Source organism: Gopherus evgoodei, chromosome 3 (genome assembly GCF_007399415.2).
Source record: "Gopherus evgoodei ecotype Sinaloan lineage chromosome 3, rGopEvg1_v1.p, whole genome shotgun sequence".
In the NCBI taxonomy this organism is placed as follows: domain Eukaryota; kingdom Metazoa; phylum Chordata; order Testudines; family Testudinidae; genus Gopherus; species Gopherus evgoodei.
The window spans coordinates 210431329-210457170 of NC_044324.1; the positions used below are offsets into that span (position 1 = coordinate 210431329).

The following is a 25842-nucleotide window of genomic DNA, read 5'->3' on the forward strand; positions in this document are numbered from 1 at the left end:
CAACCCTCGGCCCTGAGCTCCCTCCTGCACCCAAACTCCCTCCTAGAGCCCGCACCCCCTCCCATGCCCCAACCCCCGGCCCTGAGCCCCCTCCTGCACCCAAACTTCCTCCCTCTTAGTTAACCAGAATTTTTCCGCACGCCCCATTCCTCCAACATGCTGGATAAGAAAGCTTTTACTGTACCACAAAAACATTTTTGTAATTATTAGCCTTTGTAAACCTTTTTGGACAACATATGGCCTGAATCGTGAGTACTCTTACCTTACCATGCGTAATCACAGTGACAGTTGATCCTAAAATTATTCCAGTTCATTGTAAAATTTGGCTATAACATTTAAATCATTCTGTGGTTGTAGATTTTACAGGTTTGACTAAGCACTGCATGTAATAAATCCTTTTATTTGTTCTGAAATTACCTGCCATTGTTTTAAGTGAACATCCCTTTTCATCCTTATTCTTATGAAACATTACAATTAGGAGTTTTCACTACGTCCTTCATAATCTTAAATACCTGTTCCTTTCTAAAAAGATATAAATCAGAGGTATGATAGCCCATCATTTTTGTCATCTTGCTGTATATTGGGCAAATAATTATTACAAACAAATACATAAGTGGCACAGGCTTTATTTTGGTGGGGAAAATTTAAGTGGTCACTGTAACAGATTTTGATGGCATTTAATTATTATCCCAATATTGGAAGTAGAATCAGTTGCAGGGAGCAAGAAACTTGGCAAATATTTGGCATTTTAAGTTGTTCTCTGAAATTTTATGCCAAGTCTGATGTGAGAGTAAGTTTGGCATTTCAAACAAGACTAGTTTAATATAGGATTTTATCTTTTTCTTTCATTTCACAGGTACAAGAGCTGACCAAAGAGTGGACAAACAAGTGGAATGAAACCCAAAATATTCTAAAAGTAAGGATCAGTTAAATGCACCATTTTCTTATTTGACATTTTAAGTAAACTTGCAGAAATGAAGCTTTTTCTTTAAAATAGGATTCCTGAGTTAACCATTCTATTATATTTTTAAATGTTTTGTTACCAAAAAAATTGTGTGTGAACCTCACTCTGATTTGACTATTTCGAAAATAGCTTTTTGAGTAAAAGCTCATGAATTTTTATAATAGATCTACAGCACAACCTGTTCTATTTTCTTACCGATGCTGGATCATTTCCATCTTGGACTCTGCCAAAAGGGAGATCTGGTTTGAATATTTGAAACATTTAATTTGCTTTTCCTGAGCTCTCTGTGAAAACAAATCTGAAAAGAAACCACCTTCTGCTTTTCCCTGTCCTTTGTGTGGTGACCTCCCATGGCAGTTGGTGGCATCATTACTATATGTATTATGTTAGTGGATACTGAGACAGGTTTTGGAATTTCTGAATGGCTAAGTTTAGGTTCCAGATTTGCTTTTTAGCTTTATTTCAGTGGTAGTGTTCAGCAGCAATTGTTGGAAGTTTCCCTTCCAATCTATGCTACCATTATATCCAATCTTTGACTATCCAATAAATCTTTGTTCAGTTTTTTTATTCTCCCCCTTATGTCTGCTGCTGCCAGCTAGTGTAAAGACTGGCCATCTAGATTTGGATGAAAACATTAGGGAGAAAGTGGTACAATTATTTAACAGCATGCCCTCTAAGAAAAGGCACATCTGTTCCCCTCACTCTTATTCTAAAATATCTTATAAAATTGGAAGAGACTTCCAAGGGGACTTGTGCTTCTGAGTCACTTAGGTGCTTTTGAAAACACCACTCAGAATAGTTGTTCTCTGTGTAAACTTTTGTTACAAATTCTGTTTAGAATCAGTTGCCAAGCCTTAATCTAAATCTCTTGCCTCATTCTGCCTACATAGATTTTCTAGTGCTAATTGACTATTGATGAGTAACACTTTGAGTTGCTATTTTTAACAGACTAACTTTCTGGTGTTACCAGTCCAAAGGGTAAGAATCTCTTTCTCCACTTGATCTCCCACACAATACAACATAGCATTTCTTGTCGAACACTTTTAGTTGATTGATTACGTTAAATCTTAACATTTCAATCTAATACTTATTTAGTCTTACCTACATACATATGCTGAATGCGCAGTTGGTGATGAGTTCTGAAAATAACACAAGCAAACAATTGAAGAGGAGATCCCAGAATTCTATCTTATGACCCTGATTTGAGACTTTTGTTCTTATTGATATTGCTATGCATCACTTTTTTTAATTCCTTTACTTCAGTATTTCATAATTCACTCCTGGACCTTTTACTCATTATCTGATTTACAAATAACTTACTGTATCCATGCTTTAGAATAAAACACAGGTAATTTGGAGTGGGGCACAGAATAGGAAACTGCCTGGCAGGTGGTATGACAATGGACTAATTCTTTTTAATGTCTGTCTAGAAATTGAACTGGAACTTCATATTTGCAAATTCCTCAGATTTTTGTTCCAATTTTTCCACTGTTAGGTTTCTCCATGGTATCCTATAGAGAGCTCTGTGTAAGCTCGAAAGTTTGTCCCTCTCGCCAGCAGAGGTTGGTTCCATACAAGACATTACCTCACCCACCTTGTCTCTCTAATTTGACTAGAGGCAATCATTAAAATACTCCTGTCCGTGGAAAAATGGAAATCTATAAAAAGATTTGCTGGTTTGTCTGCTGTGTTTTACACCACTTTAATAAATTAATATTAATATTATAGAAAAATGTATTTGAGATATTCATGTGTATTGGGGAAAAATGAATTTGAAATTTATTTTTAAAAACTATGGGTCAAAATAAAAGAACAAATTAGAACACCTCACATATGGGCTTTAGAACCTTCAGTGGCTCCCCACCAAATCGCAGATCCAGTTCAAAGTTCTGATCCTAATCTACAAAGCCCTGAGTAGGCTGGGACCTGAGAATATTGGAGAGAGTTTTCCCACCAACAATCCACCCATATTTACAACTGCAGATTAAAGAGCTATTGAATGGAATGTTGATAGTAAAAGGTCCTAAGTACAGAATTAACTACCAAAAGAGATTAGAATGGGCCCAAATCTTACCATATTTGGTGCCTGTTACAGAACCCTATTTCTTCTCAGGCCTTCCCCATTATGCCAGAGCTGAATTTTCAGGTATTCCTCCAGAGCTTTTCTGTATTTTCTGTAGTACAGTGATTCTCAAGCTGTGGTTTACTGAGCATTTCAGGTAATCTTTGGAGTTGATTTTTGTCACAACAGTGAAGCATTTGTCGGTTGTCAAGCAGAAATGTTTCCTGCTCTATAGAAGTAGACTCTTCTGGACTTCCAGTTCCCAAAGGTTCTTTTTGAGGGTGCAGAGAATTCACCGCTCCTTTATATTCTTTGCAGCTGCTTATTGTCTTTATTAGCTGTCCTTTTTGATGTAAATTCAGACTTGATCAACTTTGCCAATGAAACATAATCGGAGGGCTTGCAAATGTATAAGACAGCAGAATCAACCTATCACACAACAATCCAGCATTAAGTATGGCTTTGGCATCTCCCACAGTGCCCCAGCTGCGCCCCTTTACCAGGTGTATTTCTCTGCCCTGTGTTCTTCTCAGGTAGGGTTCTAGCTTTTGCCTAAAGACATCAGCAGGCTCACCCCTCTACCATTCCTCAGTTTTCAGCCCCCTCCGCCCTCTGGCTTCACCTCTCTGGCCCAGAGAGCCAGCAGACCTTTCCCTCTCCTGCTCTTAGTTGTCTGACCAAGACTCTCTGGCCTGGGGAAATTTGTGGGTGACCTCCTGGCTGCTTTCTGCTTTCGTCAGCCTGATCTGGCGCCACTGCTTAACCAGACTCTCACCACTCCCTCGTTCAGGAGCATACCCTCCCTGAAGCTCCCAGCCCATATCTGCTCTTCTTCTGAGATCTCTTTGCTCTCATGACTGGACTGTTTTTCTTCTCTTAATTCTGGATTCTAAACTCTCCTTCTAAGCTCCTTTTCTCTCAGGATTCTGGACTTTTATTTGTAACTCCCAGAGGCAGCTCCACCTTCCCTGTTACACCAGACTAGGCACACCTGGACTGGAACAGAAGGGCTGAGCCTAATTTCGTTTAAGGGGCCAGCTATCCTGTTATGATGATCTATAAAGCACTAAATGTTGTGGGACACTATGTCGAAGGACTTGTCTACACGAACAGTTAGCCCACAACAAACTGGGACATGAATCAAAGCCCCACTAGTGTGTGTTATGCTAACCATTCCTTAGTGTGCTTTGATCTAGACCCATTTCAAAATGAGGTAGATCAAAGCAAGCTAAGGAACATAACAGTGGCCACATGAACAGTTAACGTGCAGCAGGCTAGTTCAGAGTAGATTCATACTCCAGCTTGCAGTGGATTAACTGTTTATGTAGACAAGCTATAAGATACTCTCTGTGATGTATTGCTAAAGTTTCAGTCAGCAGGGCATTCGCCATTAAAGCCTTTGGAACTTTTTTCTTCTCCAGGTTTGGAGATGTTCTTTCATCTTCAGGGTGTAAGGCTCACTTTTTCTCCCTTGCTGGGTGGGGGTGAGGCTTGACTCTTATGTGGAGACTCTGAGAAAGTCAGTTAACGTATTATGCTTATATTGTTGCTGGGTTATTTGATTTAGTCTGGGGTAATGAGCATGTCTGTTTGTTAGTGTATTTTTAAGAGATTAATGGAGAGCTCAGAATTGAGTAGGACTTTTACTGTAATTTTGTAAACTCTTGAAGAAATAAAATATTAAAATGTTTGAGAACTGCCTCCTGTAATGTATAAAAAAAGACATAATATTAAAAATGTCTCCCAAATCCATTATCAAATGTTGGAATAATTTTTTTTGGTTCTTTTTACCTCTGCTTATAAAATATTAAGTGTGGAAAGGGAAACAAAATGGCAATAAATCATCAGTGTTGAGAACTTAAACTTTCAGAAGTTAGGAACATCCAAAAACCAGAGTTTTCCCCACAGCTTGAACTAGGCTATATTATGTCCTATATATTTTATAGCCTATGTTATTCCCGTCATATATCAATTTACATTTTACAAGAAAAATAGGATTGAAAATGTCACAGCTGTGAAAAAGGCAAAGTTAGAGTTGCAGCGGAAACTTTACTTTTCTTGACTTTTTTGAGAGCTTGAGTTCCCTGCCAACTTTAAAATGTTGCTTTAGAACAGGAGTTGGCAATCTTAGGCACATGGCCCATCAGGGTTCTCTGTTGGCAGGCTGCGAGACATTTTGTTTACATTGACCATCCGCAGTTACGGATACCCACAGCTCCCAGTGGCTGCGGTTTGCCGTTTCTGGCCAACAGGACCTGCAGAAAGCAGCGGGCTGCAGGGAGGTGCTAGTCTACACTACAGCTGTAAATCAACTCAAGTTACGCTACTTCAGTTACGTAAGTTACATAACTGAACTTGAAAGCAATGTAGGTTGACGTACAGTGGTGTCTACACCACACTTTGTCGATGGGAGATGCTCTCCTGCCTACTTACCTTATGATTCTCAGGGAGCTGGAGTACAGAAATCAATGGGAGAGCACTCTGCCATCGACGTTAGCGAGTCTGGTGAAGACCCGCAAATTGACACCATTGCATCTATTGCTGCAGTTCTGATCTAGGTGTAAATATAGACATGGCCAAAGTCGGGGTCCGTTTTAGAACCCAGTGTCCCAGCAGTTGTCTTGCTTCTGAGAGGCTTGAATGGTGGTGAGTTGAATCTAGTGTTGAGAAACCTTGTTTACACTGTGGACTTTTTGAAATTCTCCCACTGCTTCAAGCATTAGGAGAATGGACTGGTGGTAGAGCTTGGTCCCCAAGTCTCCCAACTTTGTCACGTCTTATGATATGTGATGATTTTCTTTAATCCAATTCACCATGAAGTGGGATGATGAAATGGAAATCTCAGTGTTTGGGGTTTTTATAAAGTAAGTTCCCAGCTATTGTGTTCGGGGAGAAAAGCTTCAAAAATGAATCTAAAATTCATTGACTTAAAATCATAAGATTTTAAAAATAATCTCATGGCGTTTAGAGGCATGACTCAAGATTACTGGAGATGGGGTTGGCAATATTGTAGAACAGTGATGGTAGAGTTTAGAAAAATCCTGATGTAGACACAGCCTAAAGGAACTAGGCAGATTCAACCCAAGGCTTTGCTCCCTCTCCATGGTGCTTCAAGGGAGGATATCCTGTCAGGGGACACAGGTTTTTGGGAAGCCCTGCCTCTGGGGAGAGCAGGGGAGAAAAGGACCTGGGCAGTGGTAACGTAAGTCCATTGTGCTACCTGCTACCTTCTTCCAGTTACCTTCCTCCTCTCCTTGCTTCCTCAAGTAATGGGGATTAATTGTCCATTCTTTCTTAAACAATGTTAATTGGCTGATTATCGCAGGTTAGGAGGCAAGTTTTTCTGATGCTTCCATTGATACCTGATGGGGGATGGTGCCTGAGTGTTTCCTGGTTCCCTCCCTTTTTAATCCAGTTTTCGGATGTATGAAAGTGCTTAATCCTCTTCCTCCCACCCAAGCTAGCTCTACAGGGGTTCTGGTACTGCTTGCTCCCTGCCCTGTAGTGGCTGAAGCTAACTGGTGTGTAGAACTAAATTGCTTTTTGCCCTTACTAGAATGCTTTTCATACCATATTTAATAACCATATGTATGCTCCACCACCCATTGTTCCAAAGCTGCTGAGATTGTAAATTTCTGTAACCAGATACCTGTTGTTAATTACTGCTAACAGGTGTCCACTGCATGCAGGTGTACATCTAATATCCTAATGCTTTCTGCTTATTATTATTTTCAGTCCCACATTTTCCAATATTTAACTTTTTAAAATGGATTTTTTTTCAGCTTTTAGCAGTGTACAGCTTCTTAAGGTCTATTCGCACATCCAATTTGAAATGTCCAAGTTTGGATGGTTTTGTATTATCTTCACAGTAAATCATTAATGTTTAACTCCACAATGATTGATGGGATTTTATTCAAACATTCTAAAACAGAGACCAAGTATGGAAAATTTCAGTCTAAATGGTGAATGCTTCAGAAAGTTGTTAGCATGTGAAAATAAGAAATTGAAAATGTTTTTTGCAGCACCATAGCAGTTGTAACAGTTGTAATGCTGTTTGTGTAACTTAAACTTGAGCATCACAGTGTTCTGCCTGCATATTGCATGCAGCTATATAACACACTCACTGTTTCTTTCACGTTCTGCTCTGTTTTTTTTGTAGGATTCATATGTTTAATATATATCACTGATGATTTCCCAGACTGCACTGAGACAGTGTGCTTATTCAAATTGAACATCATGAACTATTTTGTCTGCTAGTGCTGCTAGCCTTTATAGAACTCTTTGGATTTGATTCTGGTCTCACCTAGTTTGGTATTGTAACCAAACTTCAGCATGTTGGGCCCAGTCATCCTGGCTACCTCATGTGGACAGGTGCCAGATCAGATGTTTCTTGGGATGGGGGATATAAAGAGTTGGGAGCAGCTAGTCTGGAGAATTATTCTTCCCTTGATTCTGGGGAAGCCTCTTTGCTGGTAGATTACAAGGGTTGAGGCCCTTATAATCAAGAAAAGCTGTGATTTGTGTATTGTGGGGTGTATTATAGTTGCTACACGGATTTATACCTGCTGGGTATCTGACAGTATCCTACATAGCAATGGCCTCTAGCATTGGTGACACATGTGAAAACCCTATTGGGGTGAGGGAGGATTTAAGAACAGTTTCATGCTACCATGTGGAGGGATTGCCATCACAGCTATGCTGGGCTTCTGCAGATGTCTCAAGATTCATATGGATCTTGGGTTGTCAGGTGATTTGTAGAGCCAAGCTCCCTGTTCATTATCTGTGATGGAAAGATTAGGAGGAACTGCCACAAATTGGCTTTTAGATATTTTTCCTATCTCCCTAGGAACATCTGTTTGCCTTTTCTAGCATGGTGGCTTCTTGGCATCATTAAATTCTTTCTAGAATGAAAAGCATTAGTTTTGATGCTGAACCTTGTGGCTTTTCCATTCACTGGCATCCTTGTACTTGAAAACAGCTCCCAGTATTACAATCTGACTTTGCAATCTGGTTATAAGAATCTGGCCTTGGTCACTTTATCTAATTCCAGGAGAATGCTTTTCATACCATATTTAATAACCGTATGTATATATTGTTGGTATTGTGTAAAATGTGGCATTGAAATCCAAGTAGATTATGTTGATTGCTTAAACCCTATCTGCTTTCTATCATCTCCACAAATGTCATCAGCATTGTCAAGAGAAGACTTGCAAATTATGAAACAATGCTCCTTAATATTGGCTGTCATATCTTTAGGTGTCCTGTGTCAACATCTCTTACTACCTTAAGAATTTTGCATACATCAGTGTCAGACTTAAAGCGTTTGACTCTTGCCTGTTCTTGTTCTGAAAAATTAGGATTGTTTCCTCTCCTCTGTACTTTTATTAAAAGATCAATTCTGAGTTCCATAATTTCTTTAGACATCTTCTAAGCTATTAGTGTAACCCATTCAACTGTCAATCTTTGCCTCTCTTTGTAGACTTTAATTGGTACAAAAGTCTTTTGATTTGGCTGCTGAGTTCTACTAAATATTTTCTCATATTCTTCTAGACATCATTTCCCTTTCTGGAATCTTACTTTTGTTCACTTGTTTCAAATTTCTTCCACTAACTTTTAGAAGTCCCACAAATCAGTTTAAGATAAAATGTCTTTAAATAGATGAAGAAGAAAGTGTTTTTTTTTTTCACATTTGCAACTTTGCTTCAGATTTCCTCTTTTCTTCATTAGTGTTGGCAGTACAAATCAGTTTTAGACTCTCAGCTTTCTTCCCCCGTATTTCACATGATTCTTGCATCCTTTTGCTGTATTTGTAGCTTAAAAAACCTCCCTCATTTAGTGGCTAGGAGCCTTAGTCATGGGTCAGGTCCCCATTGTGCTAGTGCTGTACAAATAACAAAACACAGTCCCTGCCACAAAGATCTTGCAATATAAATATAAAACAAGAGAGACTAGATGGAGACAGACCCCTTTTATATCATTGTCCTATCTTTTGGCCCCAACCTTGCAATGAGCTTTAGGTGGAAGGACAGCTTTAGGTGGGGCACAGAGGTCTGTCTGCACAGAGTTCATTAAAAGACATGGTCCTATGTCCTGACTTCTCATGTAATTATCTGTCAATTTAGTAGCCTTATTTCCTGAGTTTGCACTGTTGTTTAGGGACATAGCCATATTTTCATCAATAATACTAATTCTGCCTAGGGTGACCAGATGTCCCCATTTTATAGGGACAGTCCCGATTTTGGGGTCTTTTTCTTATATAGGCTCCTATTAGCCCCTGCCCCCATCCCAATTTTTCACACTTGCTGTCTGGTCACCCTAATTCTGCCTTAGTCTTTTACCACATGTTGTGCAAGGAAGATATTGAGCACCTATGTCTATACAGTTCTCTTTTGTGCCCCTTGTGCCCTTTGATTGTATTCTAGCCTAAAATCCTCTATTTTCCATTAAAATCCTCATTCTTTTTTCAGGTCTGGGTGGGAGAAGTGTTCTATTTTTATCTTGTCCATGGTCCAAACATCTATTAGTCTTTATAAATATTTACGCTTCACTCTCATCCTCCAGAGTTCTTGCAGCAACTTTCTTGTCCACTAAAGAGTGGATAAAGCTCACTTTAGAAACAATTAAATCCATTCCTAAATCAGGCTGGTTGGCATTTGCAGACTCATGCAGAAGTTTCCCCATACTCCTTAGGATATGGAATCTAAGCATTGGAGATCTGCCTCTTGATAACTCTCTCAGCCCCAACCAATCAGGGTAGTGAATGATCAAGAGGCCAAAACTACTTTTGGTTTTCTTTGTAGAACACTGACTATTGTTGGCAGGCTATTAAGTTTCAGAATCACTTCCTTTCCCCTCCTGCTTATTTGCTAATATTTCCATAATAAACCCTGGCATGACTACCTTACACTGATCTTAACTGCATGATATTAATAGCAATAATTGTGATAACAATAGAAACATGAAGCAGGAATAAAGCACAGACTTAAATCTGTTCCCTCTTCTCCCTTAAATCTTTTAGCAACTCTTCAGTTAAAATGCACCCCTTCAACAAATATCCTGTGTGCTTACAAAGAACCTTTGCCTCCATTTAGACCAGTAATCAGTGGTCTACTTAAGACTTCTAATAGACAAGTTGTTCAAACTAATTAGGCTCTTGAAACCACAAGCCATAAAGCTAGCAATATATCTCCCATTGCCAGCTGTTGATGGCAACTCATGATTGCAGTGCTTATTTCGTGTTTGAATTATAATAATTGTGACATGTGCACAGTGGGTGTCTTCAGCAAACAAAACAATTTTTAGCACAACTTCCATGAACTGTTAACGTGCTAGGACCCTAATGCACAATGGGCTTAATAGTCAGAGTCCACTAATACATACATCTTCTTTAAACCTACATATAATCATAAAATAAGGCCTTAATTTTGATTATTAATGTCATTTCTCATTCATGTTACTAGTCAGTTAAGCAGTATTCACAGAATATTTACAACACTTATTATGAAAAGCCCCGATCCTACAACCCCTGACAGGGGCATAACTTTGAGAAGTCCCATTGAAGTTAAGTATATGTTTAAGTGTTTGCAGGATCCAGGTGCGAAGTTATAAATATTTAGGAGCTGAATGAACAATGGACATAATGATAGAGTACAGGGCTGGCCCTAGATCAAATGGCACCCCAGGAGAGGATGATCTTCAGTGTCCCCCTCCCCCATTTGTTAAACTTTTGAATACTTTGTTTTTTATTGCATTTGTAGACCATTTTATGACTTTGATGCACGATTTGCATGCATGATTTATCCGTGTCATATGAGATTATAAATTTACATGCTAGGATCTGTAAATCTCTATATATTCATGCCACTTATAAGCCAATAACAGAATTTGTTTCCACTAAGCTTATAGAAACTTTTTAATTTTAAGAATTACTGAAATGTACTAACATGAAGAAATTGAACTGTGCACCAATATTGGGTAGACAACTATTAAATAGTGTTGCAGTAGGTGCCAGCCTCAGAATGACATTGAAGCACAGTGTCAGAGAGATCCAAAGACTGGCCAATGGCATTTCAAGTGATAAAATAATAGGTGATGTCAGTCTCTCATTGGCCATCATTGATCAAAGGTATGTTTTGATGAGCCTGTGCTTTGAAATGCTGTGCTCACCATTCACGACTGTGACCAGCAGCGTGAGCAGAATCCTTAAAACTATCCACACATTAAGAAAAGTGCCCTTCAGCTTTACATCATGAATGAATTGGAGAACTTGGAATGCAGAGTGCTTCCTGTGTGGCAAAATATGATGGATGAGGTCTTTATCATTGGTGTCTGAACACTCCCCATGTGTCAGCATCCAGTGAAGATCCGTGCAAGTGTTCAAGAGTGTTTTCCTACCCACTGGCAGCTTACTGAGGTCACAGAAAATTCCCCTGGGTCTTTTTGTAGTGCTTCATTTGTCCAAACCTTTCTTTGATGGACACTTGAGCAGTGTCAACGAGCGAGCAAAGAAACTCCCTGTTGAATTTTATTTCTGAACTTTCCATCACCTCATCTCTGTCGTCGTAACTAAACTGTTTCTTCCTCTTCTGAATCCGAGTTTCCTTGAAGACAGGCTCACCTCCTAAGTTTTTGCCATTTCTTTGGCAGCAGTGGTGCCATCTTCAGTCCATTGTCTCTGTAGGTCACAACGAAATCAAGGCAGCTTCTCATCAAAGTAGTAGCGCTTGCGATGTCCGTTGACTGAGTTTGTAGTGCCTTGCTTACAATGTTTACTTGGAACAGAATATCGTGCCAAACCACAGTTGAGACTAGAAATCTGAAGTCAATGATTTGGTTTGCCAGGCTTTGCGCCTCGTGTCAGATTCCGGCCTCAGCTTTACTTGACTGTGCCAATTATACCAGAGAGTCATAAACCTCAGTCACTTGGTACCTCACTGGCCTTATGCTGTCAATGCAGCTCTCACAGCGAGTGTCACTTAGCGGCTTCACAGTTAGATTTGTAACATTGTCTATGAGGCTCTTCCACCTGATAATTGATGCTGAAAACAGGACGTGTATTCTTTGCAGTACTCTGACGAGAGATACTGAATCTAAAGATGATGATGCTGCATCTGACACAACCAGGTTGAGGGAATGGCAGCCACAAGGCACAAAGGAAGCTCTTGAATTCAGCACAAGGATCCTTGTGTGGATGTCACTGCTCCTTCTCTTCATGTTTGGGCCATTGTTGTAGCCTTGAAGTGGCAGTCCAGAAGCTTTATTAATGTTTTGAATGAGAATAAAATAAACAGTTCTGTTAGGTCTTTTCCAGTAGAGCCATCCACAGAGCAGAAACAGATAAAGTGTTCCGTTACTTGGATACAACCATCCTCATTGTCAACAAATCTTACTGCAAATGACATCTTTTTTGCTGTGATTAATGTCGGGAGTGCAGTCTATTATTACAGTGTAGTACTTCGCTTTGCCAAGCTGTATCAATATGTTATCAAGCACCTTCCTTGCTATAAGGTCAGTTAATTCATTTTGAATAGTTTTGCTGCAGTAATGGTCCATAGCTTCTTTACAAACTACTTGACATAGGATGATATCATGCATGAGAACCTATTTCCCAAGGAGCTCTACCAAACCAAAGTAATTACCACTATGTTCACTGAACAACTTATCCAATGAGCCCCGGAAAGCCAAATTATTCTTTGCAAGGAAGAGGGTAATTGAGATCAGATGCTCGAGTATGTTCGTCTAGTGCTGGGTTTCTACATTAATAATGTGCTGGTTTTCTGCATCTGTACGTTTATTCATTTTGAGCCTGGACTCGACCTCCATCTATTTGGAGTCAGCCGTAAAATGGCTGGGTGACTTTCATGTTGCTTCAGAGCATCAACTAAGTTATGTCAGTAATTGTACCCAGATAATACAGGTTTGTCATTCTTGTCAAATATTTTACAACAAAAACAGAAAACTTTGTCAGTTGATTTCGAGTAAACTTGCCAACTCACCATTCTTGAGCACTCTTTCGCAGTGTGACTTTGAGAAGTGTTGCTTTTGCGCTTTTACTGGAAATGTCATATTCTCATTTTTGCCCAGCCCATTCAAAATTGTATGATATCGGGAGTGTTTAGGATTGCTGGCCATAAAGCAGGGTCTGATATATCGATCTGTGGTGTGCTGTTTTTCTTACTGGTATTTCTGTCATCATGCAAAATGGATTCTTCTTTATCGTTTCTCTCCTTTTCATGTAAAATAGATTTTTCTTTGTCATTACTCTCCTTTTCATGTGAGCCACATTTTTCATCATCAGTCATCTTTATGCCGCCAGGAAAACTGGATGATTCTCCAACACTTTACTCAGATTTCCATTCCTTATCTTCAGATAAATCTGCTAATTCCTTAGTCATAGGACTTCCTTCATTTACATTTTTCTCCTCAATTTCTTCTGCACTGGGACAATCACTACTGCCTAAAGCCTGGTCTATGATTAGATATTTTTCTATTGAATTTGCCCATGCCTGCAAACTAGGTTGCAATTGAGCTTTTTGCTTCCTATACGGAGTTCTTGAATGCTTCTTCAGGGGTATCTTTTGTTTTCTTTGGGTAAAAACAGATGGTATTAGGGAGAGCAAAAGTCCATGTTGCACAATCTTAAAAAGTCATCAAACATTGTGTTAAGTGTGGCAAAAGAAGTAACAATATTTCTTTTACGTTATTGCATAGGTAGGGGTTCAATAGATATCTTTGGCCTCTCATTAAATATGTCCTTTATTAGTTGCTACGTACACTCTTCAAGTCTTAAAACACAAGTACACTTTCACAATTACACAATAATACAAGGTTCACAGTGTGGCAGCTGAGCTCTCACTTCACTTCAGTTTGTTCTTATCTCTTACTAACTGACTGGTGATGTCCTTCCCCTTTATATACCTGTGACATTCTAGGAGGTTAAAGGAAAATGTGGCTCTCAGAAAATCTGAAAGATTCCACCAGACTCTACAAAGATCCAGAACATTCTAAAATCCACATATGGAATACCTGAAACATTTTATTTCAAACATTCTATTTTCCCTTTTGTCACTAACAACAAAAACAGACCCCCAGCCCGGTGCCCCCTAGGCCTGCCCCCCCAGGCGGTCACCTGGGTTGCCTGCACCTAAGCCCGTCCCTATAGAGTATATTTGTCAGCATACAGATGTTTACATTACTCTACTGACATTTTTTTAATTCTCCGCTTTTGCATATGTTTGTGTACTTGAAAATATTATTGGAAGGAATAACTATTACATTTAAACCTTAAAATTATTTCTGAAGATTTTTTAGATTGTAGCAATAAGTGAATCCAATTACTGTGAAACTCTTCTTGACTGACCTATATTGGTTAGTGCACTTTGGTTAGCGTGTTGAATTTTTTAAAAAAAAGTCTTATTGCTAACAGGATCATTCACTTTTAGAAGGACACAGTCAACATAACAATCACACTATTGTCTGAACATTTTTTTTGCCTATATAACTAGCAGATTTTTTTTTTACATTTTTCAATTTGCTTTCTGTCTCTGATAACCAAACTGGAGGTACATAAAGTGTTATTTCCCTTTTATAGACACAGTTTTCTCTGTTTAGATCTTTAACAATGTAATAGGCTAGAGAAAAATAAGTAAGAAATAAGAAAGTATGATAGTACAGCTGTAAAAACTGTCAGGGAGATTCACGGGCAGGTGCTCTACTTGAAACTTTTTTTTTTTAAATAACTAGATTTCAGGGTGATGGGGTTCATTTTTTCTGTTAGCCAAAAAAATGTATAATGTTGATGCATTTATCAAACTACATTTGCATTACAAAGACTGGTAAAGATAGTTTGCATCAAATATAACTTCTTATTTACACATTATAAAATTTTCCCCATCAGTTGCTTTTGGAGGCTGTGGGGGAGGAAAGATGTTAGGTTTTTTTTAGCTACTAGCATTTATTTCTCAGTGTCTGTACCTTCTCAGTGATAAAAACCCAACAATTTACCATAGCTTCCCCTTTTTTCTAAAAATCCATTTCAGTGCTTTTTTATTTTTTGGCACTAGAGGTCACTGTGGATATCAAAATCTGCTTTCTGTGGCTGTTTAATTGGCTTGCAATATCATAACTGTAATTGCCATGTCGACATTCTTGAACATGAGAATGCCAAAACATTGCTGTAGGAACAAGTCCTGATGAATCGCACAAACTGTTTTGATCGAAATCCTGTCTGAACAACAGTTTAAAAACTGGGTTAAATGATTATTTATATATTCAGGATTATTGCAGCTATTTGTCATGATTTTCAGCTATTTTTAAAAATACTGTAAGAGCTAAAAAGTTTGACTAATACTTCATGAGCTGAAAACTTGAGACAGTATGTATTTACTTTCCACTTACAGAATCTTGTGGTTGGAAATGCCAATGGCACTGATTATATATATTTTTCCATTTCGAACTGTTTTTCAAACATTTTTTTCCATCAACTACATCAGCAGGTTTATAATCGTACTTAAAATAGTTAAGATTTAATTTGTCTTTTTGTTACTCCTTCTGATGTTCGCTACCTGCATCTGGCAGTTGTGACAGAGGTGCTTTCACCAGAGTTGACTGATAACAATCAATTTTTGATCATTGTTAACCCTTGTGTAGTACTATTTTTTTTTTCTGGTGATGACCTTTAATTCATATTTTTAGCTCTCCATTTTATTAGAAATGTATTCCCTGTACCTGTGATTGATCTCTCCTCCCCCCCACCTCCCATCTTCAGAGTAGACAGGTTACTAGCTTATCTTTATTTATAAAATAAAGTACTGTGACTACACACACACATTGATCATTTTCATTGGGACTTAAAGTTGAGAGAACTTGTGGTCATTAAAGAACAGACAATTTTCCTACTCCCCCCAAGCCTATATAGTTGGACTTGTACTAATGGGGCCTGGTTTTATAGAAGGAGAGGCATGAGAAATACCAATGTATCTTAAAAACTTGGGCTAAAATAGTTCTGAAGTAGTTGTTCAGTGTGACATGTATAGAATAGAGGGTTGTAGTATGTGTTTGACCAACCCAGTATATATTGTTCCACTACAAATTATACAGGTTTTGATTTTGAATGAGAGTTTGGATGTAGATTATCCAAAACAGTGTTCTCCTATACCAGCTGGATCTTTGGATGATAGCAAGTGTTCTGGAGAGAAGCAGAGCAAAGAGGCAAAGTGGGCCAGGCATTCCTATTTAAACTTGCGTATGGAAGGAAGAAGGAACTTTTAAACACCAACACTTCAAAAGAAAGATGTGAACACACATTTTACCCCTCTCCTTTCAAATTAATTATTTCCAGTAATTATATAGAAATATCTGTTCGGTGAGATTAGTTTAAACTAATGTAAACTACCGGAGCCACTTTATTATATTCACATTCCAGGATGTGTTTATTAGTTCAGTAATACATGACTTGGGTAGCTTAAATATATAATGCCGTATTGTACCTAATATATGTATTAACTGGCAGCTAAGCATATCCTGGACTTGTATTGCAATTCTAATGCATTTAGAGATGAGGCTTTGGCCCTATACACTGCTCAAGTACATAGACTGTGTTTATGAGATCTGCTAGAGGATGACTCTACTTTTCAGATTGGCAACACAACCGCTATGGCCACTACTGCAGCCTGAGAGTAATCCCAACTGGAGGAAGGAGAGATTTTGTGTTTAAGGCATTGGATTTAGGTGATCAACGTTTAATTTCTGAGTGCCAGAGATTTCCTTTGTGAGTTTGGTCAAGTCACTTAATCTCAGAGGCTCAGTTGCCTGTTTATGAGAAACATCAAAGATATGCTGATGGGGAATAGATAGAAACTCCCACTGCCCCTCTCCCTCCACAGGGGACTTTGACAGTGGACCGTCATGGTCCTGAATCCACCCCATCAAAGCACCACCATAGGCTGAGGTCTAGTTAACTCCTTTGAAACATTACTGTGAAGCACATGCTCTCAGTGTGCTGCTCAGTCTCCCTGAGCAGTGAGTGCAACTTCTGCTGTGTTCAGAGCAGGCAGGGAAGGAGGGAGATAAGGACTGACAGAAGAATTTGAAGCTAACTATTGTAAAAATGTAATGGTGGCTTTCTAGAATAAGTACATTGGTTTTATTTATTTCTTTTGCCAGTGAAATATTTGCAGAATTTAACTTTTAAAATGTTAAAAACTTAAAATGTTAAAAGTTTTAAAATGTTAACCTTAACCATGAGACTTCCGCTGCCACATTTACAACTAGCTTAACTCAGCGTGTCACTTCTAAATACAAGCAGGAACAGATCGTTTGGCATAAGCAGTTAACGCGCAATCTATAAAGCCATTCCACGTGAAGGGCCCGTTAACACCCCTAGAACAGTGTTTCCCAAACTTGGGATGCCGCTTGTGTAGGGAAAGCCCCTGGCTGGCCGGGCCGGTTTGTTTACCTGCCCTGTCCACAGGTCCGGCCGACTGCGGCTCCCACTGGCCACGGTTCGCTGCTCCAGACCAATGGGAGCTGCTGGAAATGGTGGCCAGTATGTCCCTCAGCCTATGCCACTTCCAGCAGCTCCCAGTTGTAAGTAGGTTATAGATTGCTGTAATAAACCATAAATCCAGTGTCTCTATTTAGTCGTGATTTTTAATGTCTAGCAAAGTTATAAATTTAAGCTCCCAGGCTTGTCTTTTGAAAGTGTTGTGCAGGTTTCTTGGAGGAGGAGGAATGATAGGTCAATTTGTTAAAGCACTACAGCAGTTCAGCTGCATTGGTGTAGCGTTTTAACTACCCTGAGTTAGTCCTAGACCTGAAAAACAACTCTCTGTAAGGCTATCAGGGTTGGAAGGGACCTCAGGAGGTCATCTAGTCCAACTCCCTGCTCAAAGCAGGACCAATCCCTAGACAGATTTTTATCCCAGTTCCCTAAATGGTCCCCTCAAGGATTGAGCACTCAACCCTGGGTTTAGTAGGCCAATGCTCAAACCACTGAGCTATTTCCCCCCCCACCTTGTGTCTCTCTCCAACAGAAATTGGTCCAATAAGAAATATTACCTCATTCACCTTGTCCCTCTCTAGTATTCTGGGACCAACACGAGCTACAATACTTCATACATTGAAATCAGTGGAAATTTTGTCCTTGCGAAAGTCAAAGATCAGACATTTTAACTTACTAAATTGATCCACATAATTCTAGGAATGAAGATCAAATTTCCTGAACAGTTATTTGTATGTGTTAAAGGTTTATAATGGAAGTACTCACAAAACGTTACTTGCTGTGGCACTAGGATAATGGTAGTTTCTGTGTTTTAATAAACAGCTGTAATTCTATGTCTACCAGATTTTGGGGGAGAGAAACAATAAATTATGGAAAAGGGAAGATGACTTATGAGGTGTATGACTGGTCCTGTAATTCCAGTATTCTTGAAAGCAACAGCATCATTAATTTCCCATCGTTTTAGCTTCACTATACCAGTACTCGCTCATTTGGACAGTTCTGCATTCTGCATCTGCCTTTTTAATTGACATTCATTTCAGAGAGCTGTTGATGCCTGCGTGGGCTGCCGCCGCAGCACCTGCATTACACAGTAAGCCGCTCACAACAATTTTCTGATCTTGGTAGCTGCAGAATCTTTAATGGGTTTTCTTGATTGATGAGGGTGATATGGCTTAAAGCACTAAGAGAAAAATCTGATTAGGAAGTTTCTTCTCAGTTGTGGTTTTCTTTGTGGCTTTGAATAGTGGAAGTTAGTTTCTTCCAGAAGAGTAAAGTATGTTTGTTGTACCTCTTTTTACAATGAAATTGAATTCACTAGCGAGAATGGATCATTTTATTGCTTTGCACTGTTATTTGGGAGAGGAGGATTTGGTGGTGATTTTGTGGTTTTATGAGACTCATTACATATCTATGTAAACATCAAAATTGATTGTGAATGATTATATATTTTTAATATTTCTTTTCAAAGGGCAAATTTTCTTTAATTTTCCAAAACATTCTAATAAAAGCACATTATAGCACATCATTCAGAGTACTGGTTTCTTAGACTACAAAATACTCACTATAGCATTAGTGATGTGTTCCCTATTCAGCACAAAAGATAGCAGCAAGCTTCTAACAAAGCTTTGCTATGGTTGGCAATTTAAATGCGCAAAGGCAGAAATTTCAGAATTACTGTTATTCTGGGAACAAGAACTCAGCCTCAGTGAACATATAAAAGTAGGACATAAACTTGATGGAATATATACAGACACGGGTAATGAGGAAAGCAGCTTCTTTGGTACAAGACACAGTGAATCGGTTTCTTCCCTTTTAATGGGTGCCATTGTCATTTTAATGGGAGTCTCAAATTTGTCAGTCATTTTCTTGGAACGGTTTTTGGCTGTAATTGTCTTGTCAATCACAATTAGAAACAACTGTATTTCTTGGAAGTGCTGCTTTTGTCTTGACTAGTCTTGCCAAATGATTGCAAGGACATTAATTTTCTCCCATTTTAGTGGTAAGATGCTTGTTGCAGTCCTGACTCTCATTCTATGACAATATCTGTCTGATTTCTATCCTGGATGTCCTGTCACCAACTCAAACTCAACGGGTCAGATACTGAACTTGTCATCTTCCCTTTTCATTTCTTTAGAACCATTGCCAATAAATCCATTGTCCTATCTAGCTCCACCTCTGTCCTTCCCTCCCCACATCCAAGCTGTTGCTGGATCACCTCAGTGCTAAATGCTCTCTGTCATTCAGCTGGGGCATTGAGAATTGTAGCTACTGTTGTTTTAGTCTTTTTACAGTCCTTGCCGTTGCAGTCTTTGTATTTTGAATCCTTATATTGACAATTCTGCTAATATTGAAAGTCTTGCAGAGACTTACGTCCTCATAGAGTATGTCATAAGTAGGAGGCCAGCTCTTCAGATGCCAGTAGCTCATGGCATTGTCCACTTCTGAATATTCAGCGGTGTAAACATGAACATCACAGGCTGGGGTGTAGAAGACCCTTGTGAACATCAGCTTTGTTTCCAAGCTGAGTTTCAAACTCCTGGAAAAGTGTCACAAGAATTTGTGCATATCTTCAAAGATGCAATTCAGTATTCCCAAAATACAGTGAGTCACCTGTTCTGCATTTTTCAGCATATGGTCTTGATGAGTTACCCATTGCTGCAAATACACAAATCTGCATGGATATCTAGCAGTGAATTTTCTGGTAATGTTATGTGATTTCTCTGCAGCTGTCCTAATAACTCTCCAAGTTGGATTGACATGATTGCTCTGTTATGCAGGAACTCGAGGTTCAGGATGTTTTTCAGGTCATTATTTTTGGGATTTGGTTTTCGTGGTCTGTAGAGGCTTCACTGAAATGTTCAGAGCACAGTGTAGATAGTCCAGACAACCCTGATTGATAGCTGACTTGATCCCACCGAGAAGAAATCAAAGATCTTGTTAGTGGTAATATTCTGATCCACTGGAGTTTGGGCTCAGGGTGAGTTCATTCTTATCCTTGGAAGACAATTTATAAGCCCTCTATAACTTATCAAAGAACTCCTGCAGTTGATTCATTCCAGTGAAGTTTCTGGCTGCTCTCCAACAATAAATTCAAGCCTGTGAGAGTAGCTGTGCTAGACTGAGTTCTGGTTAAAGAGTTAAGAGGCAGAGAGCCATTCTGGATTTCCTACCCTCCCCCCATCCCTCAAATTATCATGGGTGCTCTTTTTAGTGCAAAGGAGATCCAATTGCTTTGCAGGAGGTTTTCTGCATAGCAGTTGTGACTCCAGATAATTCCTGTAGCTGAACAGTCAGACAGATGAATAGCTTACCCATGAATGATAGTGAGCTTTCCCATCACAGCTCTAAAGTATGTGAACGAGACTCAGAGCTTACTTGAAGTTGTGGACTTATCTATCATCAGAGTTTAACCATCTTCTCCTTTGTATATTTGACACTTCTTTTCATTTCTGCCAGAAACCTAGTCCTTGATGACTGGACACACCCTTAGTGAAGAATTTGTTCATGCTGAGTTCATTCGATTCGTGCACATCAGTGTTTGAGGGGAAACTTTGCAAAAGCCCCCTGATATGACAATTTTATATGCTGTATGAAAAAAGGATTTTTTCCGTTAGACAGATACTCTGGGCCAGCAAATTTTCAGACATGTGTTTGCTTGATTTTTTTGCTTTTGTTTTTTGTTTTTAGCCACAACAAATGCTTTGCTTTTGAAGGGATGCACTGACTCAGGCTTGTTTTCACCAAATGAAGATACTTCCATTTGCCCACTCCATAAACACAGATTCAGTTCCTGAATTCTTCACTTTTTTATGTGTATTTCATCTCAAATGCTTAGCCTTTGCAGTGATCCAGAGGGGTGTTCAGATTTCTTCTTCAGGCACTGGCTAAGAATCCAGCAATCAAGAGCTGATGCTGCATGGAACAATGTCCACAGCGAGCTGCATGGAGGAATTTGGGCTGGTCTGGTATTCAATGTCTCTTACTTGAACTCCTTGCAAGATTCTGTCTTCTGCTGTTTTCTTATCATGTTGTCACTCTCACAAACTCCATGGCTGAACTTTCCTAAAGAATAAAGGAAATTGCTACACAAAGAGCAGTTAATTTAAAAATAACTAGGTATTTACTGATTCAACTCTCCTCCCAGCAGCAGGTTCTTCAGAGCTAGCACTACTATATTTCTAAGAGCCACTTATGCAGAAAAAACTTGGGATCATGGGTCTTCTACTGAGATGCACTGGAGTCTCTACCTTGTGGACCTGCACTGTGGTGGGGTGGACTGACCCTCTGCTTTCTGGGCTACTTTTTGTTCAGAGTAGCTGCAGCTCCCCCCTTGCCACAAGGTGTGCTGAGCTGCTGTTGCTGTAATAGCTCCTTGGGTCTGCTTCTCCTCTGGTGGCTCCTGATGCTGCTGCTTCTCTGTCTGGAGGTCAGGAGTAGAGGAAATACTCTGGCAGCACCAGCTGCTCCCTTGTGAGCAGCTGCCCCTTCTGCAGTTGTACTAGTCCTCTCTGCTGCTGGCTGCTAGCACAGTGGAGGGTAACAGCAGGCCTGGGCAGGAGCTTCTATGCCCAAGGATAGGCATCTTCCATTTGGAAGATTGGTGTCAGCGCCACTGATCATTCAAAGCCAGCGGTGCCAGTGTGTGGTGGAACAAGAAGGCAGCAGCCTCAAAGAGTTGCCATTAAGGTGTATAGAACCAATCTGATTTGAGTCCTGGGCTAAGGCAGTGACAGGCAGGTCTCTCCTGACTTCTAAGCAGCACTCAGAGTGAAGATCTTTGGGGAATCTGGGGACTGTACATCTTGAAGATAAATTTCCAAGTAAGGATGGATAAATCTTCCTATTCCTAACCATGAGACCATGCTTCCTTCAAAGGAAACCCTATCAAAAGGTGCAAGATCAGCTATCTCAATGCTAAAACGAAAAGTCCTAGAAGCTGCCCTACTGAAGCATGAAAGATTGGTGCTCTGGAAACTACATCATATCACTGACAACACAAGTCTATTATAGCAGCCTCCGAAGTGACATTATTTTAAAAAAGAATCTGGGGAGAACCAAAACTTTGAAAAGCAATGCAAATGTTACATAGCAATATGTTTTGCCATCATTTAATTGTTAGTTACAGACTTAAGAATGTTCTTTGTCCTGATAAATCTAACTAGAGTTTTTATTACAGTCACCCAGAAAAACATTTAATTGCTTCCATTCTCACCCCAACTCAAAGGGATGTGGTTATTTTTCTTGATGTCCAAAAAGGCAGACAAAGAATTGCTTATTGGTTGTAGGGGAAAATGCAAACATCATCTCTCTGCCTTAATAAGTATATCCCGGTCACATTCATCAGCTCACCTGAAGTTTGCATGGAGAAACTTTTCCATTGGGAATTGGAGCTGACAATGTAGTATGTTCTAAATTTCAAACTCTTCAAACGTTTTCTCAGTTTTTTCTAATCGAGTTCCTATTGGTAAAGTCCTTTGTTCACAGCTCTAGCAAGCGTCAAATATATTATACTTCTGGGGAACTGGGAATCCAGCTATCCAGTGAGTACAGCATTTCATACATTGAGAACAAAAAGGCCTGTATTTTCAATGTTTATCTTAGGCAGAACTGGTAGCCCCACCTATAGTTAAAGTTGTCCAACTCTTCCTATTATAAGCCCCTGTTCAGTTGCTTATGTCTTTGCCACACTAGCTCAGTCTCATTTATTTGGAAGCTTTCAGCTAAAGTAGTTTAGCCAAGATTGAGTTTAGAGATGAATATATTATTTGGTGCATGTTAAAAACAAAACAACAAAGCATAGAGAAGCTCTGGGCTTCCAATTGGAAGAGTGACTTGCTGTTTGGTTGGGAGAGGAGGGGAGAATGGGCTGGAGAGGTCACTCTGGTGTCAGGGATGTCTCTCTTGCTATCTCTGCAAAATATTGCCAAATTCAACCAATTTATAAGACAACCCCCCTCATCCCACAGGAAAAATTGCACACACTCAGCAGAGACTTAATAGAGTTTAACTAAATTATCCAAAGATTCCATCTGCACTGAGCATGTTCCAGAACAGAGCTGCAGGGACTGTTCAGGATTTTCCCTGCAACTGCTTTTCCTGGGGTCTCTGTGGCAATGGGCACCAGAAGTGAGAGCAAGGAGCTTCTCTCCTGTGCACTCTGCCTTGGTGCCAGCACCAGGAGCACTATGTGCAGGAGGAAGCATGTGTTTCAAATACACATGGCTAAGAAATGGGGGAAAGAGGGGTTTTCAGGGGCGAGGGATGAGAGGGAAGTAAAAGGGGAGGAGAGCAGGAGCTGGGGAATGTGGAGGTTAGATAAGAGCTAAGGAGGACAGAGAATCTGAGGGCACAGAGGCCGAATGGTGTAAAACTATTGGAACACGTTCCTCTCCAAAACTTGGCATTGAACCCATGAGTTCTGAGTTTGTACATTTCTCTGCTGTCAGCAAATAACGATGCCACCAACTGGGAAAGTGAATGTCTCATCCCCTGCTAGTCAGTGGTCCACATAAAAAAAAATATCAGTGCACTATTTCTGCCAGTCAGTCCATTAGATTAAGTGGTAGAGGTCTGTGCTGTGGATCCAAAGGTCCAGACACTGGTTCTTATCCAAACTGGGGGTCAATATGATTCCACAAGACAGAATTTGTTTTCAATTTTGTTTAAATTGGGCAATTGCATTGAAAAAACTACAATAAAAGAATGTTAAGGTTTCAAAGTCCATTTCTTAAATTAGAAAAAGCCATAATTACATTTCCCATGGAACCGTAATTTGCCTCCCTTTCGCCCTGCGGTATAATCCAGTCTTTAATGACATGATCACATATTATTTTCTCATCAGGACCTTTGGCTCGTTCAGTGCACAGGCTGGACTGTGCTCTTGGAATGAATTGGAGTTGAGTAGTGAATGAGGCTGTTTTCAGTAGGCCCACTGCCTTATTAGTTAGAGAAATTGGAAGGTGTGTAGTGAATGAGGCTGGGGATTGCAAAAAGAGAAAGCATAATCTTCAGGTTAAGGAAGTTGAATTGCCACCATGCCAACTTGGATTATATCCCTGCTTCTGCCACAGATTTCCTAGGTGGTAAGAACAAATCACTTAAACCAAAATCTTCGGATGGCCACTGTTTATGTATTCTGCATTTTCCAAGTATCTTGAGTCATCAGGGGCCAGGTTTGCAGAAGTGCTGAATGCTCATGACTGCAGCTGAAGTCTATTGCTACTGTGGTTTGCATAAATAAAGTGCTGTTCAACTAACAAGTATTCTGAAAAATCAGTCCCCAGGTTTCACAAGCCGGGCACCCAGAAGTAGTGAATACTTTTCATAGTTTTGCCCTTAACTGCTCTGTGCCTCCATTTTCCATCTGTGAAATGAGGATAGCAATAAACCCTTACGTTATAGGGATGTTGTAAAGATAAATTCATTGTTTGTTTTGCTCTTGGACATAATAAAGTGGAAATATCCATGAATAAATTATTAACTTAGTATTTAACACAAGTTTTGAAAGATTTGCATTAAATAACACTTGGAGCCACACAATGAATGGCGATTTAAAAAAGGAAATCGGAATGTACCCATTCACAGAATACTGTCCATTCTGTGCACTGAATGAGGCATGAGTCCTTTGGAAAAATGTGATTATGCAATTAAAGACTATTATAATGCATAGGCTCAAGGGGCAGACTTAAGATTGCACAAGTATTTTTGAACCTTTCAGTGATTAACTTTGCAACTTTAAAAGCAGCAAAGAATCCTGTGGCACCTTATAGACTAACAAACGTTTTGGAGCATGAGCTTTCGTGGGTGAATACCCACTTTGTCAGATGCATCTGACGAAGTGGGTATTCACCCACGAAAGCTCATGCTCCAAAACGTTTGTTAGTCTATAAGGTGCCACAGGATTCTTTGCTGCTTTTACAGATCCAGACTAACAGGGCTACCCCTCTGATATTTGCAACTTTGGCATTCTATTGATATTGGGGTTTTTGAATGTAAGTTATTTTTATTACAGCCAAAACTGCAGAACCTAGCTGAAGTCTGAGTTCTGTTGTGCTAGGTGCTGTACATATGCTTAGCAGGAGACAGTCCTTGCCCTGAAGAGCCTACAATCTAAATAGACTAGGCAAGCAAAAGGTAGACAAAGGAAGCATCCTATAGGTTGAAACGTGACTTCTGGCAGACTTCTGGCCAAATTATACTTTCTTTGTTGAGAACATAAAACCATTTTAAATGAACTTGTCCCCAATGTTCCTGGAAAGAATGCAGTTAAATTTTTTCTAGTTTTTAATCACTGTGGTTTTACATAAATATATGGTG

At 39.5% G+C, this 25842-nt stretch overlaps 1 protein-coding gene across 9 annotated transcripts in view; it reads left to right on the forward strand.

The window, feature by feature from the left end:
* KIF16B (kinesin family member 16B) overlaps positions 1–25842 on the forward strand; it is a 202650-nt gene that overhangs the window by 46668 nt on the left and 130140 nt on the right. For all 9 annotated transcript variants that reach the window (XM_030557951.1, XM_030557952.1, XM_030557953.1 and 6 more), the window contains one exon: positions 857–916. In XM_030557951.1, coding sequence (XP_030413811.1) covers positions 857–916 — 60 coding nt within the window. The remainder of the gene's footprint in view (positions 1–856; positions 917–25842) is intronic.